Source organism: Aethalodelphis obliquidens, unplaced genomic scaffold (genome assembly GCF_003676395.1).
Source record: "Aethalodelphis obliquidens isolate GAN/ISIS:26980383/991018 unplaced genomic scaffold, ASM367639v1 scaffold20, whole genome shotgun sequence".
Classification (NCBI taxonomy): domain Eukaryota; kingdom Metazoa; phylum Chordata; class Mammalia; order Artiodactyla; family Delphinidae; genus Aethalodelphis; species Aethalodelphis obliquidens.
This window is the reverse complement of record NW_020837964.1, coordinates 27,146,241-27,165,739: the sequence shown is the minus strand read 5'-3', so window position 1 is coordinate 27,165,739 and position 19,499 is coordinate 27,146,241. Positions and strand designations below refer to the sequence as shown.

At 49.1% G+C, this 19,499-nt stretch overlaps 1 protein-coding gene across 3 annotated transcripts in view; it reads left to right on the top strand.

Annotated features, from left to right (window-relative positions):
• Positions 1–19,499, top strand: part of LOC113627276 (adhesion G-protein coupled receptor G1) — a 62,851-nt gene that overhangs the window by 39,476 nt on the left and 3,876 nt on the right. The window contains exons 14-24 of one of the 3 annotated variants that reach the window (XM_027119781.1): positions 87–249; positions 9,709–9,847; positions 11,449–11,595; positions 11,757–11,834; positions 12,416–12,550; positions 13,102–13,141; positions 13,299–13,417; positions 13,547–13,659; positions 16,326–16,606; positions 16,805–16,898; positions 18,186–18,469. In XM_027119781.1, the coding sequence (XP_026975582.1) occupies positions 87–249; positions 9,709–9,847; positions 11,449–11,595; positions 11,757–11,834; positions 12,416–12,550; positions 13,102–13,141; positions 13,299–13,417; positions 13,547–13,659; positions 16,326–16,606; positions 16,805–16,898; positions 18,186–18,469 (1,593 nt within the window). The remainder of the gene's footprint in view (positions 1–86; positions 250–9,708; positions 9,848–11,448; positions 11,596–11,756; positions 11,835–12,415; positions 12,551–13,101; positions 13,142–13,298; positions 13,418–13,546; positions 13,660–16,325; positions 16,607–16,804; positions 16,899–18,185; positions 18,470–19,499) is intronic. The other 2 variants (XM_027119782.1, XM_027119783.1) reach the window with 2 other exon arrangements.

The window sequence follows — 19,499 nt, the reverse complement described above, 5'->3', positions numbered from 1 at the left end:
GTCCACACCACCAGACTCTGGAGCCTGAGCTCCCCTTCCCGCTGCCTTCCCATGCAGCCCATTCACACTTTGCATCCCTCTCTTAGATCAGAAGAATTCCGCAACCATGTATGAGGAGTCAAGACAACCCTGCAAAGGACTCATCAATGCAATCCGATTTGACAACTTCGGCCTTAAGGACACTGCTAAGTGCTTCAAAGCGTGTGCACCGTCAGGGAATGAACCCTGCAATCTGGGAAACTTGCAGAGGTAAAGGGCCCTCTGAGATGGAGAAGGAATCTGGGGGCTCTGGCAGGGGTGGAGTAGGGAGGCTGTTAAGAAGGGATGGAGCTATCAGCCCTTTTGGACCCAGAAAATGCTGCTCTCATCTTACCCTTCCACCTTGTTTGACACCCACATCCCCCCTGACCACCAAGACCCTATGATCTAGGGGATGCAGAGGTGAAATTAGCCCCTGTCCCTGTCATTGGGAGTTGTAGAGGGAGAGACATGGCCCCAAATAATGGTGATTCTAGAGTGTGATCATACAGAGGGTAGACAAGGCACCAGGTTAGCTCAAAGGAGGGAAATCTGCTAAGGCTTCACAGATGAGGCCACCCATGAATGGGTTTTGAAGGCTGCATAGGAGATTTCCCATTGGACTCAAGCAGTGTTAGGGGATACAGGGAGAACTACAGTGCTTTGAACTGTGAAAGAGTAAAGTGCTGGGGATGGAGGCAACAATGGGGAGGTTGGGTGGGGGGGTTGGACTGGAAATCTAAGCAGGGACCAAAGTGTGAAGGGTTGTGTAAACTATACCACTGCGGGAGGGGGCAGGGCAATGATACATTTTAAATACAGGAAGAGCATAGTCAACTTTGCATTTTTAGAAAGATGGCTCAGGCTTCAGGGAAGTATATGAGGGTGGTGATGTGACAAGAGACGTGAGCAGGTAGGATGCAACTGTGGTGGTCTGGGTAAGAGTGAGGGCTGAACAACCACCAGCACCACCACCAATTGGCATTGTGTACCTGGATAGGAGGGATGGGTCAGAGACATTGAATGATGTAGAATCAGTGCGATCAAGAGACTGATAAGACCAAGAGACCAAGAGATACTGGATTAAGGGAGAGGAAGGGGTTTGGAATACAGCATCTCCAAGAGTCACCTTCAAAAAATCTTTGCCTTTCTCCCCTCCTCTCCCTTCCAATCAGAGTTACCCATCCTCTTCTGGGATACTCAGGACAGGCTTGTATGCACTCAGTATATATTTGTTGGAGAAAATGAGTGAAAAGTTTATGTTCTCAGACTTGGTGTTAGCACAACAATCTGATTGAGTGCCATCACTTCAGTGGCCTGAAAAGGCTCCCATGAGTACCTGCAGCTGCTCCGGGAGCTTCAGATCTCCAAGCAGCTGTTCAGGAGGCTCCTCTTTGTGCTGCCTTATGGAGGGCTTAAACACCTTGGGGAAAGTAGGAGCTCTGACATCAGAAGATGTGGACTTGGTTCCCAACTCTATCACTTCACCAAGTGATCTCCTTTACCTTTACAACCCTGTGAGGTAGGTCCTGTTATCAACTCTTTTTTCAGATAAGAAAACTAAGGCTCCCATAGGTTAAATAACTTGCCCACGTTACACAACAGGTAGGTAGCAAAATCAAACATGAACCTAGGTCTGGAGGGCAGTAGGGGAGGTGTACAGTAATACAGACTAGGGTCAGACTGGCAGTGCTCAAAAGTGGAATTGGACTTTGGACAGGTTAACTTTCAGTTTCCTCATCTGTAAAATGGGGCTGAAATAACACCTGACTTGTAGAATACTGCAAAGATTAAATACATAATTCAGACACGTTAGCTGTTATCATTATCTTACCAGCATTGTCATTTCATTACTGTTGCAAAGCCTTTATTCTTGATCTCTCTCCTATACCTTCCTCCTGGGGTGGTTGTTGAGATTAAAGGAGATTATGCATGGAAAAGTTATTAGCAAATAATAGGAACTCAATAAATTTGAGTGTTCTTTATTTTAATGACTCTTTCTGATTATAAAAGTAATTTTATATATTTTTTTAATAAATTTATTTTATTTATTTATTTTTGGCTGCATTGGGTCTTTGTTGCTGCGTGCAGGCTTTCTCTAGTTGCAGTGAGCGGGGGCTACTCTTCGTTGTGGTGTGCGGGCTTCTCATTGCAGTGGCTTCTCTTGTTGCGGAGCACAGGCTCTAGGTGTGTGGGCTTCAGTAGTTGTGGCACGAGGGCTCAGCAGTTGTGGCTCTCAGGCTCTAGAGCGCAGGCTCAGTAGTTGTGGTGCATGGGCTTAGCTGCTCCACGGCATGTGGGATCTTCCCAGACCAGGGCTCCAACCCATGTCTCCTGCATTGGCAGGCAGCTTCTTAACCACTGTGCCACCAGGGAAGTCCAGTAATTTTATTCTTCATAAAATATTTAGAAAGTAGCTATAAGAAGGAAAGTGGAAAATTCCCCTTCTTACTATCCAGAGATAATCATTATTTTCATTTTGGTATATTTCTTTAGATAGATAGATAGACAGATATGGATGGATATAGATAGCTATAGATATATCACATACCTCATTTATCCATTCTACTATGTTGATGGATAGTAACATTTGGGTGGTCTCCAGTTTCTGGCTTATACAAAGAGTGTTGCCGTAAATATTTTTGTTCGTGTATTTTGGTGAATGTATGTATTTCTGTAAGGTATATTCTTAGGAGTGAAATTGGTGGGTCATAGGGCAGGCATGTGATTAGCTTTAATAGAAACTGCCTAACAGTTTTCCAAAGTTCTTGAACCAAATTTCACTCCCACAATCAGTGTGTGATAGTTCTAGTTGCTTCACATCCTTGTCAACACTTGGTATTGTCTGCTTTTTCATTTTAGCCATTCTGGCAAGTTTGTACTGTATCATATGGTGATTTTAATTATATTTGCCTGATTAAGTTTAACTTAATTTTTCATATAGTTATTAGACATTTTGATATCCTCTTTGTGAAATGGCCTTTTAAGTCTTTGGCTTGTTTTATGGGGTTGTTTTAATTTTTCTGAGTGATCTTTAGGGGTTCTTTATACATTCTGGTTACATGTCTTTGCAAATAGATACACATGAATATGTTCTCCTTCATTGTGGATTGCCTCTTCATTCTCTTAGCGTTGTCTTTTGACTACAGACAGATATTCTTAATTTTAATGTAGTGTGCTATACCAGATTTTTACGTTATAGTTAATGCTTTGGGGTCTTATTTAGGAAATGTTTGCTACCCCAGGATCATGAAGATACTCTTCGATGTTTTCTTCTCAAAGATTTATTGCTTTATCTTTCACGTTTGTCTCTATGATCCACTAAAAGAAAGTAAAATACTGTGGAAAACTCTTACTTTTCAGAATTTTCGGCTTAGCTAGTGCCTCTCAGACTATAGAGTCTCAAAATTCTGAAAAATGTCTGGAGGAGAAATCAGCTGTACATTTGAGACCCTTCGAGTGCCCAGGTTTATTTCTTCACCCTCTGCACCGCCCCAACACCACCACCAAGACCACCAAATGCCCTGTTTATACTTGACAAAGTGCTCTTGTGCCTGTTTGCAATCCAAACCCAGCCACAGTCAACCACTGATCTGTCTGGGCATTTTATATAAGGAAACCGTACAACATGTTGTCTTTTGCATCTGGCCTTCTTCACTTAGCACGTTTTTGAGGTTCATTCATATTGTGACAGCAGGGCATTTTTTTTTTGCAGTACGCGGACCTCTCGCTGTTGTGGCCTCTCCCGTTGCGGAGCACAGGCTCCGGACGCGCAGGCCCAGCGGCCATGGCTCACGGGTCCAGCTGCTCCGTGGCATGTGGGATCCTCCTGGACCGGAGCACGAACCCTTGTCCCCTGCATCGGCAGGCGGACTCCCAACCACTGTGCCACCAGGGAAGCCCAGCAGGGCATTTTTTATGACCAACAGTGACCTCTATTCAGATGAAGCTCAAATTCCCAGCCTTTCGTCCATGCTTAGACAAAGGACATGCTTAGAATGAGCACATGTCCCCGGGGGAAGAAAAGCAACAGCAGATTTTCAGTTCATTTCTCTATGATGCTCCCTCTGCAGAATTTTAGCCCCTCTCTGCTTTAGCAGCTCTCTGATGGCGTTAAACAAATTATTTCTGTATTATATCTAGCTTTTCTATTTGTTCTCAGTGAGAGCATTGATCCATCACAAATAACTCCACCCTACTCAGAAGCAGAAGTCCAAAGCCTGAATTTTTTCCAAGAAAATCTATTTTGAGGTATTATATATATACACACACACACACACACACACACACACACATATGACAGCAAAATGCATACATGTTAACGGTACAGATCAACAAAATTTTACATATTTATATACACATCCTTTAATTACCACCCACATTAAGCTATAAAACTTTGCTAGCCTCACAGAGGGGTCCCTCATGCTCCTTCCCCATCAACAGCGCCACATCATGGTAACCATTATTTTAAGTTCTATAACCAAGTATTGATTTTTCCTGTTCTCAAACTTCCTATAAATAGAATCACGTAGTGCATACTCTTTTGTGTCTGTCTTCTTTCCCTCATCTGTATGCCTGAGTTTCATCTTTTTTTGTTGTTTTGTTTTTTTTGTTTGGTTTCTTTAGTCTATCCATAGTTTGCCCTCATTGCTGCCGTATAGTATTCTGCAGTATTAATATACCACTATTTACTATCTCTTCTACTGTTGATGAGCATTTCCATTGTTCTGATTTGGGGCTGTCTTAGTTCAGGCTGCTGTAACAAAGTACCATAGCCTGGGTGGTTTAAAAACAAATTTATTTCTCACAGTTCTTTAGACTGGAAGTCTCAAATTGGGGTTGGGTTCTGGTGAGAACCCTCTTCTGGGCTGCAGAGTGCAGACATCTTGTACCTTCACATGGCAGAAAGAAGGATGAGAGAGCTCTCCGGGGTCTCTTTTATAAGGGTACTATCCCATTTATGAGGGTTCTACTCTAGTGAATTACCTCCCGAAGTCCCCACTTCCTAATACTGTCACGTTGGGGGTTAGGATTGCAACATATGAATTTGATGGGGCAGGGACACAAACATTCAGTCCATAACAGGGGCTATTATGAATAAAGCTGCCATGAACATTTTTGTACATGATGAATTTTGGTAAGCACTGACATGGTGACTGTATCCATTTACACTCCCACCAGCAATGTGTGAGAGTTTGAGTTATCCCACATCCTTGTGATACTTGAGTCTTTCTTTTTTTTTGCGGTATGCGGGCCTCTCACTGTTGTGGCCTCTCCTATTGCGGAACACAGGCTCCGGACGTGCAGGCTCAGCGGCCACGGCTCATGGGCCCAGCCGCTCCACGGCATGTGGGATCTTCCCGGACCAGGGCACGAACCCACGTCCCCTGCATCAGCAGGCGGACTCGCAACCACTGCGCCACCAGGGAAGCCCAATAATTTGTTACTTTTTTATCATTGAGTAATATTCCATTGTAGGGACATACTTCATGTTTATTCATTCACCAATTGATGAACATTTGGATTGTTTCCAATTTGGGGTTATTACAAATAATGCTGCCATGAACATTTGAATTCAAGTCTTTGTGGACATACGTTTTCATTTCTTTGGGGTAAATACCTAGGAATGGAATTGCTGGTATATATAGGAAGTCCATGTTTAGCTTTATAAAAAACTGCCAAACTGATTCTCAAAGTGGCTGTATCATTTGCTTTCCCATCAGCAGTATAAAAGGGCTATAGTTTCAATACATTTTTGCAGTATTGTCAGTATTTTTGGTTATAGCCATTCCACTGAGTGTGGGTAGTATTTCACTTTAATTTGCATTTGACAAATGACTAATGATGTTGAGCACCTTTTCATGTGCTTATTATCCACTGGTGTATTTTCTTTGCTGAAATGATTATTCAGATCCTCCCCTCTTTTTTTTTTTTTTTTTTTTCCCAGTACGTGGGCCTCTCACTGTTGTGGCCTCTCCCGTTGCGGAGCACAGGCTCTGGACATGCAGGCTCAGCGGCCATGGCTCACAGGCCCAGCCGCTCCGTGGCATATGGGATCTTCCCGGACCGGGGCACGAACCCGTGTCCCCTGCATCGGCTGGTGGACTCTCAACCACTGCGCCATCAGGGAAGCCCCTCTTCCCCTCTTTTTAAAAATTGGGTTGTCTTCTTATTATTGAGCTTTAAGAATTTTGTACGTAATCTGGATACAAGTCCTTTATCAGACGTATGATTTGCAAATATGTATTTTCTCCCAGTACATGTTTTGTCTTTTCATTTTCCTCATAATGTCTTTTGAAGATCAAAAGCATTTAATTTTGATAAAATCCAACTTAAATTTAAAACATATCAAAGAAATGTTCATTTAGCCCACGGTTACAAAAGTTTTCCTCTAAGTTTTCTTCTCTATGTGTATGGTTTTAGCTCTTATAATTAGGTTCATTTTGCATTTGGAGTTCATTTTCTGTGCACAGTGTGAGGTAAATGTCTGACTTTATATTATTACTCTCATTTTGCATTTGGATATCTAGTGGTTTCGGCACTATTTATTAAAAAGACTATGCTTTGTTCATTGAATTGCATTTGGGAGGGCATTTCATTGAACAGCCAAATACAAGTTCCTGGAATGTCTTCTTCCCATTGAGATAGTAAACCAGAAACAAACGACGTTGCTGGGGGGAAATGTAGGGATTAATGCTGCCGTGAAAGGCTTTAACGAAGCAGGAGTGATGGTGATACCTATTAACTCCATTTAACTCACCAGAAGTCAGGTGGATCTTGGAGAATGACTATGGACCGTCATTAACTTAATCAGGTGGCGAGTCTAATTGCAGCTACTGTCCCAGATGAGTATGTTTACACAAAGAAATCAACACAGCCCCTCACAATTGGTATACAGCTATAACGTGGCTAATGTTTTTTTCTCCATACCATTTTTCAAGGACTGCCAGAAGTAGTTTGCTTTTACTTGGCAGAGCCAAGAGTATAGAGCCACAGTGTTCCCTCAGGGTTACGTCACGTCTCATTGCTGTCATAAGATAGTTCACAGAGAACTCATTTATCTTGACATTCTACAGAGTCCACTGTATTGACAACATTATGCTGATTAGATCTGATGAGCAGAAAGTGGCAAGTTGTGAAGATGCCTTAGGAAGACATATGTGAACTAGAGGGTAAGAGACAAACTTCACAAGAATTCAGGGTCCCATCACCTCAGTGGATCTCCTGGACATTCAGAGGACTAGAGAATATCAATATATGCCCTCCAAGGTAAAAGACAAGTTGTTGAACCTCACACCACTTACAATAAAAAGATGTATCATGCAAACACGAACCAAAACATATCTGAATAGCTAAATCAATATCAGACAAAGAAGATGATCCTTAAATTGGTGTCAACTTTATAATTAAAAATGCAATTCTAGGGGCTTCCCTGGTGGCGCGGTGGTTGAGATTCTGCCTGCCGATGCAGGGGACACGGGTTCGTGCCCCGGTCCGGGAAGATCCCACATGCTGCGGAGCGGCTGGGCCCGTAAGCCATGGCCGCTGAGCCTGCGTGTCCGGAGCCTGTGCTTCGCAACGGGGAGGTCACAACAGTGAGAGGCCCGCGTACAGCAAAAAAAAAAATGCAACTGTACATCCATGGTTTAAACTTTTTGAATATATGTTACTTTTCACAACTAAAACAATTTTTTTTAAGTGCTCTGAGAACCAGATCAGGAAATCTTCTCTCAAGAAGATAAATTCATGGGCTGTTTTGTAAGGCCAAGGAATTTTTTAAGTGCATGAGGTGAACTATATGTATTGTGAAATACAATTCTCTATTTTATTTGGTAACAATAAAAATCACAATACTTCTTCATTTAGATTTTTAAAAGATAAATAAAAAACTAGTATCAGTTGGTGTAGCTCAATCAATGGATTTGGACAATCTCAACCCACTGTTTCTGGATGAATGTTCTAATTGCCTGAACCATCCAATCTCGTTTACACATATTTGCATGGTTTACTCTTTATATTTTACAATATTTTTTTCCTGTGGTTTCCTTGGAGTTTTATTCCTTGGTAACTGTGTTCCAAAAAATGATGTCAAAGTAAAAGCCTCCCTTTTGCCTCCCTGGTAAGCCCTCCATAGCTACTCCTTTCCAGTAGCCTCGATCTGGCTCTATCTGCTCTTGTTCCCCTTCTATACCATTGCTACCTCAGCCTTCACCTGTTTAAAATTGCTTTAAAAAGGTGGGCAGCAAGTCTTAGGACCCCAGACTTGGGAAAAGGGACTCTGGCCAAAGAGAAGTTTCAGCACCACGGAGAGCGCCAGGATAGGGACGTGGATGGGAGGGGGGACTTTGCTCACCCTAACTTTCTAGCCCATGGCAAGGGGGCTGCGGTAAAACAAATGGCAATTAAATTTGTGTTTATTTTATGTGTAAATTATGTGTTTCCAAGACCAGCTCGGTTCCCATAAATCAGTTCCCATACAGCTAAGTCTTCAACGGCTGAATTCCCAGTATTCATCTAGCACTCAATAAATGTGAGTTAGCCCTCACACCACACAGTGATCATCCCACAGTTTGGAATACTCAGAAGAATTTCTCTAAAGAAGATTTACAGAGACCAATAAGCACATGAAAAGGTGCTTAACATCATTAGTCACTAGAGAAATGCAAATTAAAACTGCAGTGAGATACCACTTCACACCCACTAGGATGGCTATAATTGCAAATGAAACAAAACAAAGTGAAAAACATCAGGTGTTGGCAAGAATCTGGAGAAACTGAAACCCTCATACATTGGTGGTGGGAATATAAAATGGTGCAGCTGCTATGGAAGACAGTTTAACACTTCCTCAAGAAGTTAAACAGAATTAAGACAGCAATTCTACTCCTAGATATCCATCCAAAAGAATTAAAAACAAGTCTTCTAACAAAAGCTTTTACGTAAATACAAGCAGCTCTATTCACAATAGCCAAAAAGTGGAAACAATCCAAATGCCCATCAATGGATAAATGTATAGACAAAATACGGTATATGCATACAAAGGAATTTTATTCATCCATAGAAAGGAATGAAATATGTATACATGCTACAACATAGATTAACCTTGAAAACATGCTAAGTGAAAGAAGCCAGACACAAAAGACCAGATATCATATAATTCCATTTATATGAAATGTCTAGTATAAGAAAATTCATAGATTAGTGGTTGCCAGAGGCTGGGGGAAGAGTAACTGCTTAATGGGTTCAGGGTTTCCTTTTGAGGTGATGGACATGTTCTGGAACTAGATAGCAAAGATGGTTTCACACATTGTGAATGTATTTAATGCCACTGAATTGCACACTTTAAAATGATTAAAATACATTTTGTATTTTATTTTATTTTGTATTTTATGTATACATGTATACATAAAATACAAAGTACATTGTAATGTATTTTGTTACAAAAAAAGAGAAATACATAAAATACTCAGAGGGGCCACTGGCTCCGGAATCCCTCAGAACCAGCATGAATCACTCCCGTGCCACCCCTCTCCTCCTGCAGCATCCCAGGGTCTTCCCTTTGATATTCTGGGTCACCTCTCCTACACCAGGAGCCTGATGATTGCTGCGCATGGTATCTCTCCTCCCGTCATCCAGGTGAGTGGACCAGGTGAGCGGGTAACTCAGCCTGCAAGACCCTATCTTCCCTTGCAGATACTGGCTGAACTATGAGATCCACCTGGTGGAGAAGAGTCTGACAGAGACAGTGAATATGGATTTTTTGAAGGCTCTTGTCAAGAACATCAACACCAACATCTCAGAAGACCTGCACTTCTCTCTGACCCCCTCTCAGGTGAAGGCTTCCCCCCATCCCCACTGGCTGGTCCTGGTCCTACTTTCCTCAGGCATATTTTTCTGAGAGTCATGGTCTGTGCTTGGTGCCCATCAACAGTTATCCTTCCCATGTCCCGTTTAGTAGTTCTCTGCCACCTGGCTAATGGGTGCTGTGAGTTAATTGGTTGAATGGATCCTGGTAATATATTACCCAGGGTGCTAGGATGAGACCTTCAGAAGATCACCGAATCGAGAGTCAGGATTCTAGCCCTGGACTTCCCACCACCTGATTAGGTGTCCTCCAGGAAATCCCCTCCCCTCTCTGGGCCCCTGAGTCCTCATCTGTAAAATGAGCTCGAAGGCTCCTCCAAAGTCTGAGGTTCCCTTGAACTCTTCCACCAGGGGACACATTAGAAACCAGGTAAAGGCACTTGTAGAGGTGCTGCAAAGGGTTAACGGGCAGACTCTGGGTTTACATAGGTCTGGATTCAAATCCCAGTTCCGCCCCTTACCAGCTATTGTGATATTGGGCAAATTACCTAACTTTGCTGAGCCTCGGTTTCCCCATCTGTAGAATGGGGATGGTATTGCCCACTTTCAAGGTTGTCAGAGGGAGCAAATGAAATAACTCACCGGGAATGCTTGGTGCAGCAAGGGCACAGCCTCACTTAAGGCATAAAGCTGAAGGTGGAAGTTTGGGCAGCAGGGAAGTGGTCTATCGTGGAGGGATTTTAGGTCTGCCTGGAGAAGGGGAGATGGAAGATGGATGGGGCCTTTCTCAACCCTTTATCACGTCACCCCAGCAGCTGAGCCCTCTGTGTGGGGTAGGCACCGGCCTGTGAAATCAACCACATGTCCTTTTGACAAGGTTCTGGATTGGGAAGCAGAAAGTTGAGGCTCTCGGCTACAACACTTAGCGCCCCCTGTTCCAATGCCCATGGGATGCTTTTGAGGCAGGACCAGGTGGGACCAGGCTGCAGTCCCAGGGGGAGCAATGAGGTCAGAGAATGAACAAAACACGCTTCGCAACTATCAGTAAAATTTATTTTAATATTTTGACCATTCTTAGCTTTTACAAAATGTGTTGTTGTTGGGTGGGGGTGGGTATCACATTCAGTGTGAATTCTTGTGTCCTCCCTCTCGGCCCTTGCTGTCTCCCTTCCTGATGGCCTTACGCTTTCCATTTATCCCTGAGTTGGAAAATAGACACTGTCCCCATAGCCGTATGTCAGCACAACGGGGGTCAGGACCCTGGCCAAAAGCACCACAACTGACCCTCTCTAACACTTGCAAACTGACCTGTCCAGGTGTCGCCCCTTCACAGCCCACTTTCAACCTGAAGGGTGGCCGCGCGGGCATCTTACTGGCTCCATTCTCCATATTGGGAAAACCGAGGCTCCACAAGGGCTGTGATTTGGCCAGGAGCTCACAGCCTGGACAGAGCAGGGCTAGGACCGTGCCCCCAGGTGTCCTGCCTCTCAGAGCTGTCCTCGGTCCTCAGTGCTGCCCCACCACCCAGCATGCCTGTTTCTCCTTCCACCTGGGGGAGGGGTGGGCAGGACCTGTGTTGGGGGCTGGGTTCCTCAGGGAAAGACAGAGCGGCTGGGTCTGTGGTTGCAGATTCCGAAGCAGGTGACAGAGGACGAGCACCGGCACACTGACAGAGTCCGGCTGCCCAGGAGCCTTTTTGGATCCTTGCAGGGCAGCAGGCCAATGGTTCGGTTGGCCATAACCATCCTGGATGTTGGTCCGGGGAATGTCTTCAAGGTGAGGAGGGCTCAGGGTGGCTGAGGTTCCATGCTTGGTTAAGCAGGACAGGCTTGCCCTCTCTGGAGTCTTTGCTGAGGGGCCCGATGGGGATGGAGGAGGTGAGGAGCCTCTGGAGGGTGCCTCAAGCAGCCGAGGCCATCCCAGACCCCCGTCTCTAGCGTCTGTGGACGGCGGGCTCACGCCGGTTATTCACGCTCCGCTGTTTGGACTGCCCACACCTGTGCCCTTGGACTCCTGTGTGTGTATCCCAAGTGTGTTCATGACCCCTGTGTGGCCTCGTGCAAGCACAAACATGTATCTCCTTCCTTATTCCTGGTGCGCACGTAGTCACGTGTGCTGGTGTGACCATGTTCACATGAGCAAGTGTACCCAGGCCCTTGCAAATTTGTACCAGGCGTGTCCCCAGAGGTGTGTCTCCACTCCCATGGGGACATGTGTATCCCTGAGTGCTGATGTGGGCAGGTGCGCCCCACCTGTCGGCACCACTGCCCTCCGTTTCCCGGCTGATCTTCCTTCTAACCCTGCACTCCAGTGAAGAGGGCGGAGGAGGCCTGGAGACCAGCAATGGAGAGCCATCAGGTACACGGCTTTGCGGCCGTTTGGCCTGGAGGGTAGGGCCCGCCCTGGCCCAGCTGGAGCAGACTACAGAGAGCAGCAGGAAGAAGGTCGCCCATGACTCCCTGCCCCCTGTTCCCCCGGCCCCAGACTTTGCCCTCCAGGCAAGGGCCACAAGCCCTAGAGGCTCCCAGGAGCCCTGAGAAGGGCTGGATTGGGGCAGCCGCTCGTGCAGCCTGGCCTCACCTGTGTCCCTCCACAGGGCCCTCGGCTCAGCCTAGAGGATGGCAGCAGCGTGTTGAACAATCGCGTGGTGGGCTTGAGTTTGGGTCATATAAACGTCACCGGCCTGGCTGAGCCTTTGGAGATCACCTTCTCCCACCAGCACCAGCCTCCTGTGAGTCCCCCACCCTGGCCTGGCAGCTCCTGAGGGGCAGACATGTGGGTGGGCACCCCTGGGCATAGGGGCAGACACACACGGACTCTGCACACCCCACGCTCCCACATCCACCTGGGTTTACATAGGTCTGGATTCAAATCCAGACACACAATTGTGCCCAGGGACACACGCCCACCCTGTGCACGCATGTCTCCACATGCCTCCCCGACACCCTCCGCTCCTGTGCTCACAGAGATGCCCAGGGGACCTGGCAAACACACGTGCACGCGCACGGCTGCCCACACACACGCTCCCCTAAAGGCACGTGCCTGCAGACATGCGCCCCTGCCAGCCACAGCCCCGCACCTCTTCACACCCCCGACGCGCTGACCCAGGATACATCAAACGCTTCGCGTTCCTGTGTGACCACAGGCTGAGACTTGCTTCTACCTAATGCGTGCCTGTGCTGAGACCCAGAGCACACTGTCTTCTCCCCCTCCCCGTCCTACCCTCCTCTCCCCTCTCCCAACTTCCCCTGCCTCGCCCCGACTCCCAATCTCTGGTTTCAGAACATGACCCTCAGCTGTGTATTCTGGGACGTGACTAAAGGTAGGGCCTGGAGGATCTTCCCTGGGTAAGATGGGCAGAGGGTAAGGGCTCCTTAGGGGACAGGACTCCAACCGCAGGGCCCCTCCCCTCTTTCTTTCCTCTCTTTCCCTGCCTTCCCCTCCCCTCTGCTTCCCTATATTCCCGGCCCCTCCCCTAGGCTCCCTCTCCTCCCCAGGGTCGTCAGGAGACTGGGCTTCCAAGGGCTGCTCCACAGACGTCGGAGTCAATAGGACCATCTGCCGCTGTGACCACCTGACCTTCTTCGCCTTGCTGCTGGTAATGGCGCGCCACCCCGCCCCCCGCCATCCTAGCAATTCTGGAAGTGCCAAGGCTCCCGGCCCAGGGAGGAGGCTGCCTGGCCTGGTCTCCAACTGATAGGATTCTTATTTGGGGGATCGTCCACAGAGGCCGATCTTGGACCAAGTCACCGTAAAGACCCTCACACGCATTTCCCAGGCTGGCTGCGGAACCTCCATGATCTTCCTGGCCTTCACCGTTGTCCTCTACACTTTCCTGAGGTGGGTCACCCCATCCCCACCCAACATCTCCCTCCTGCCCTCAAGGGCGGCAGCAGGGCAGGGTAGAAACCAGCAGGGTAGTGTTAGTCATGCAGCACTATACTGATATTTTCTCCAAACCTCCGTTTCCTCACCTATAAAATGGGATTGGAGGTTGAAATGTGTCTGGCTATTTCAGTTACAAGTGGCAGAAGCTCAACTCGGATTGGCTTAAACATAATAGGTAATGTGTGGTTCACAGAACTGAAAAGCCCAAGGTGAGCTCACTTCAGGTGATGTTGGATCCAGGGGCTCAAAAGATGTCCCCAGGACTTGGTGTCCCTCTGATTCTCAAAACTTTGCTTTCTCCTTTGTCAGTCATGTCAGGCAACTTCTCCATACTCAGGGGCCTTGGGGAGCCCCAGGCTTGCATCATAGCTTCTTAGCTGCCTGGACAGCTAATATTCTAAACTAAGGCCCAGAATTGAAGTTTCTAAAAAAACTTTATTGGACTTCTCTGATGGCACAGTGGTTAGGAATCCGCCTGCCAACGCAGGGGACACGGGTTCGAGCCCTGGTCCGGGAGGATCCCACATGCCGCGGAGCAACTAAGCCCGTGCGCCACAACTACTGAGCCTGCACTCTAGAGCCCAAGAGCCACAACTACTGAGCCCTCATGCCACAACTACTGTAGCCCGCGCACGTAGAGCCCATGCTCCGTAACAAGAGAAGCCACCTCAATGAGAAGCCTGCGCACCACAACGAAGAGTAGCCCCTGCTCGCTGCAACTAGAGAAAGCCCACGCGCAGCAACAAAGACCCAATGCAGCCAAAAGTAAAAATACATAAATAAATAAATTAAAAAATTTTTATTTTGAAATAATTATAGGCTAACAGGAGCTTGCAAAAATAGTACCTAGAGTCCCATGGTTCCTTCATCCAGCTTTCCTCAGTGATGACATTTTCTATAACTGTAGTACAATATAAAACCAGGAGATTGACATTGGTACAGCACTGCTAACAAGACTACAGAGCTCATTCAGTTTTCACCATTTTCCACATGCACTCAATTGTGTGTGTGTGTGCATGTCCACACACGCCCACAGGACTGGCTATATCATTTGTAGGGCCCAGTCCAAAATGAAAATATGTAGCCCGTTGCTCAAAAATTATTAAGAATTTCAAGATGGTGACAGCAGAGCATTAAAACGAGCATAGGGCCCTTCTGAGTGCAGGGGCCTGCAGAGGTCATACACCAAGGAAGCTGACCCTGTGCATGTCCTGTGTGTGTGTGTGTATATATGTCTATGCAGTTTTATCCCATGTATACCAGAGTTGAGTTATACTGGTCTAACTTAGACCATGTGCCCATGACTGAACACGCCACTGTGGTGAAAGGATGAATTACACTGATTGGTCAGGCCACCCTAGTGCCTGCTCTTGGGTTTGAGAGTGCATGGCTGAGAGTGGGGAAGGGTGCTCCCAAGGGAAACCTGGAGCTGTTTCTGGAAGAAGGAGGAGCAGAAACATCAGAGGCTACTGCAGCCTGTGCCCAGGCCCCGGCCATGGCGGAGGGAGCCACAGGAACTGCCAGCCTCAAGAAGCCTGTGGGAGCAGCCCCACGGCTGGCCTCCCGACCCACGACGGGCCTGGAGCAGCCCTTGGTCTCCTGACTCCCGGTCTGGGGCCCTCCCACTGCCTTCCTGCACATGCTGGCACTGTCTGGCCCTGGGCTGAGGCCCCCACCAGCCCCGCCCACTCCATCTCGGACCGAACTGTGAGTGTAAGTGGTGCCGGCCCTGCCCGCATCCCCCGAGCCCTGGCCGAATACAAGCTGAGCATGACTTGCCAGCTGGCTGCACTGCTGGACCCTGTGAGACGGGCTCGGAGCACCAGGAGGAGCCGTCAACCTCTCCCAGGGGCAGGGCCTGGCATCTCAGGTGAGGTGGACATTATCCCTCACGCCCACTCCAGGCAGCCCTGAGCTCCCACCCCTCCAGTGAGAGTCCTTTGGGAGCTGATTTGCTAGGAATTCGCAGTGGGAACTCCACAGAGGGGGAAGTGAGCCCTGGGAAGAAGCCCTGGACTGGGAGTCTGGAGCCCCTGCCCTGTGCTGTGACTCTGAGTCCCTGTTCCTCTCTGAGCCTCACCCTCCCTACTAAGTTCTAGGCTTCATACATCCATGCCCTGTCTGCCCACTCACTCAACCAATGCAGGGCTTCCTCCTGCTTATTGTGTTAGGCCCCAGGTCAAAGCCTGGGGAGAGACGGAAATAAGGGGTGGGTGGAGAGTTACGCTGCGCCCACTCCTGGGAAACTTCCAAATAAGCCTGGGATAAGTGACGTTCAGAGACAGCCTTCCCAGAAAGAAACACCCAAGGGGGATTTTGAAGGTGAAGCAGGGAACGGCATTGAGAGCAGAGGGAAGAGTGTGGGCAAGTCTGGGAGGCGTAGAGAAGCAGAACGCATTTAGGGAATTGCCAATTAGGTAGTTTGGCTCAAGCGTGGAGTCAAGGGATGAAGCCAACAGGATCCAGAATCCACAGGGCCCTACGGGTCGTGAGAGGGCTCGTGGACTTGAACTGGAATGTTCTCACACGCTGGTTGCTGGCAGGGATGGAACAGAGGTGATCGGACGGAGAGGCCTGGGTGCCCCCTTGCAGCCTCTCACTGGCCCTTCTCGCCCCAGGTTTTCCCGGCAGAAGTTGAACTCCGACGACGTCCCCAAGATCCACGTGGCCTTGAGCGTCAGCTTATTTCTCCTGAATCTGGCCTTCTTCATCAATGTGGGGCATGGCCTGAAGGGGTCCGATGCTGCCTGTTGGGCCCGGGGGGCCATCTTCCACTACTTCCTGCTCTGTGCCTTCACCTGGATGGGCCTGGAAGCCTTCCACCTCTACCTGCTCGTCATCAAGGTCTTTAACACCTACTTCGGGCACTACTTCCTGAAGCTGAGCCTCGTGGGCTGGGGTAGGTGCCGCTTGGCCAGGCAGAGGGGATGGCTGACTCTGGAAGACACAGCAAGGGGACCAGCCTGGGGCGAGGGAGGGGCAGCTCCCTCTCTGATTGGCTCAGAGCTCGAGGGGTGGACAGCTGGAGGGGGATTTGGAGGAGGACGTGCCAAGGGAGCCCCAGCAATGCCATACCTCCTCCTCCCCTTGCCCCCAGGCCTGCCTGCCCTAATAGTCATCGGCACTGGGAGCGCCAACAGCTATGGCCCCTACGCCATCCGTGACAAGAAGAACACCACCACGCTGGAGCTGTGAGTGCTGGCTGTGGAAGCTGCGGTGGCCTCAGGGTCCTGGGGGCCAGAAGGAGGTGGAGGTGGGAAGAGGAGGGAATCCTGGGAAGAGAGACGAGTAAGTCAAAGCAAAGGATCCTCAGATCCAGCTAGCGCACGGCCTGCAGGGGTAAACTGAGGCCCAGAGAGAGGAAGTACAATGAGAGAGGGGGTGAGAAGGAGAGAGAACCGGACCAGGAGGCAGGATGCCTTGCTCTAGCCTGGGTCACCACAGCCTATATAGCACCTTTGGGCAAATTTTAAAAGGTACCCCCCCCATCCCTCTGACCTGCCATGCCAGGTGCTCAGCCTGGTGAGTGGAGGGTGAGTTGGATCTCAGCCCCCACCTGCCCCCCAGCCAGGTGCCCTGGTGCAGGGCACAACCTGCCCAATATTTGCAGCAGCCCTGATTCCACCCAGACTCTGTCTCTGAGTAGCTGTGTGACCTTGGGCAAGCCTGTCCCCTTCCAGAGCCTCGGTCTCCTCATCTGTACAATGGGGGACTGATCCACAGGCTCTTTTGGGCTTTCACTCCTGCAGTGTAGGGAACAGGGGAGCTGAGCTGAGCCTCTCCCAGGGTACCTGCCTGAGGCCCATGGTTCTGTGCTAAGAAGAGCTGGTGGGGCCTTGGTCCTGTCCCCAGGGCCTCAAATGCAGGGCCCCAGGGGCCAGGCAGGGAACATAAGTACATGCAGCGGCCTGGGTGGGCACAGCGACAGACTGGCAATCACGTGCCAGTCTAATGGGCAGCTGACTACTGTCCCTCCGGAGGGCATCCACAGAGCTGCCAGCTGTATGGTTTTATGAGAGAAGCAGAAATCTGGATGTTTCAGGAATTCCCTGGCAGTCCAGTGGTTAGGACTTGGTGCTTTCACTGCCAGGGCCTGGGTTCAATCCCTGTTCAGGGAATTAAGATTCCACACGCTGTGTGGCGTGGCCACAAAAAAAAAAAAAAAAAAAAAATTAGGATGTTTATGCCAAACATTTCACTTTTAAAAGGTGGTCATTAATTCAATTTTTTTTTTCTCACAACATAATGTGGGGTGAACGAAACATGTCTTTGGGACAGAACTGGCCTTTTACACTCACTGGTCTAAAGAGACAGCAGCCTGGAGCCTCGTGACAGCCCCTCCCCTGGGAGAGTGGGGAATGGATGGGTGGAGATGGGAGAAGGCATCTTTTTGGTCAGAGAAGATCAGGCAGGGAGACAGCCCAGGGCTTGCTCTCAGGAGACTTCCTCTGGTCCTAACGGCCATCCGCCTCCTCCAGGTGCTGGTTCTGTGAGAAAACTGCCACCTCTGCGCTCTACGTCACTGTCCACGGCTATTTCCTCATCACCTTCCTCTTCAGCGCCGTGGTCCTGGGCCTGGTGGCCTTGAAGATCTTCACTCTGTCGAGTGCCACAGCGGGCAAGGAGAAGCGGCAGCACTGGAAGGGGGTCCTCACCCTGCTGGGCCTCTCGAGCCTGGTGGGCGTGAGCTGGGGGCTGGCCATCCTCACACCCCTAGGCCTGTCCACCACCTACGTCTTTGCACTGTTCACGTCTCTGCAAGGTGGGGCTCCTGGGCCAGGGAGGCGACGAGCTGCCTCGCCTGCACCAGGGGGTGGGGCTTCGGGGGGAGGGGGTAGATGGCAAGAAACGGGATTCTACTCAGGCTCGCTCAAGTCCAGGGCACTGATTTTAAATATCCAAGGCTCTCCCAAGGACCCCAGGGCAGGAAGGCTGGCTGACCTCATGGGAGCTGGTAGCAGGGTCAGGAAAAGCCACCCAAACCAAAGCAGGTACTTTCCCATCTTTTTCCCTGGAGTCACACGTAGTCTCTCACCTTCTCTCTGTGGAAGCTTCTTCATTCTTCTCTCCACTGGCCCATTCCTTCCCATGGCCCTCCACTGGCTGCCCAATATGGCCCCCTCATCCCTATGTGACCTTCCAAGTCTAGTGACCATGGTCTGCTTCAGTCTCTTCCATGTTCTTAGGAGAGTCAAGGATCTGACTGGGCCATCTTGGGTCAGGTGTCCATGTCTGGTCCAATCATCTGTGACCAGGAGGGCGGGATCATGTAATGTGAAGGCGATGTGACACGAACAGAATCTCTAAGGGGCTGTGAAGGCAGGAAGCAAATGGTTAGTGGAGGAAATGCTTGCTACGTCTGCTCCCTGCTCCCGCGGGGTTCTTTCTCTGATACCCAGCAAAGGGGCAGGCACCCAGGGTGCAGGTGGGACACGGTTTCCCCACCCGCACCTGTCCTCTTTGTTCCTCATACCCCTGTTTCATACACGCAACTTAAAGAAGCATCACAGCCTGACTGTGAAGAGAGGAATGACAAGGAGTTACTAGGAACCGAGGGGTCCTAGATCCAGCAGGTGCAAGCCCACAACAACAGGGCTGGCTCCCAGTGCCTCACAAGACTACATGGCACCATGGTTGGCAGCAGACCGGGATTCAAATCCCACCTCCACTCACCACCCCAGCAAGTCACTCAGCTCCTCTGATCCAGTCACCTGTACAGCTGGGATAATTCCAGTACTTTTCTCGCCAGATTTCATGATGAATAACTGAGATAATGTGTGTGTGTAATACAG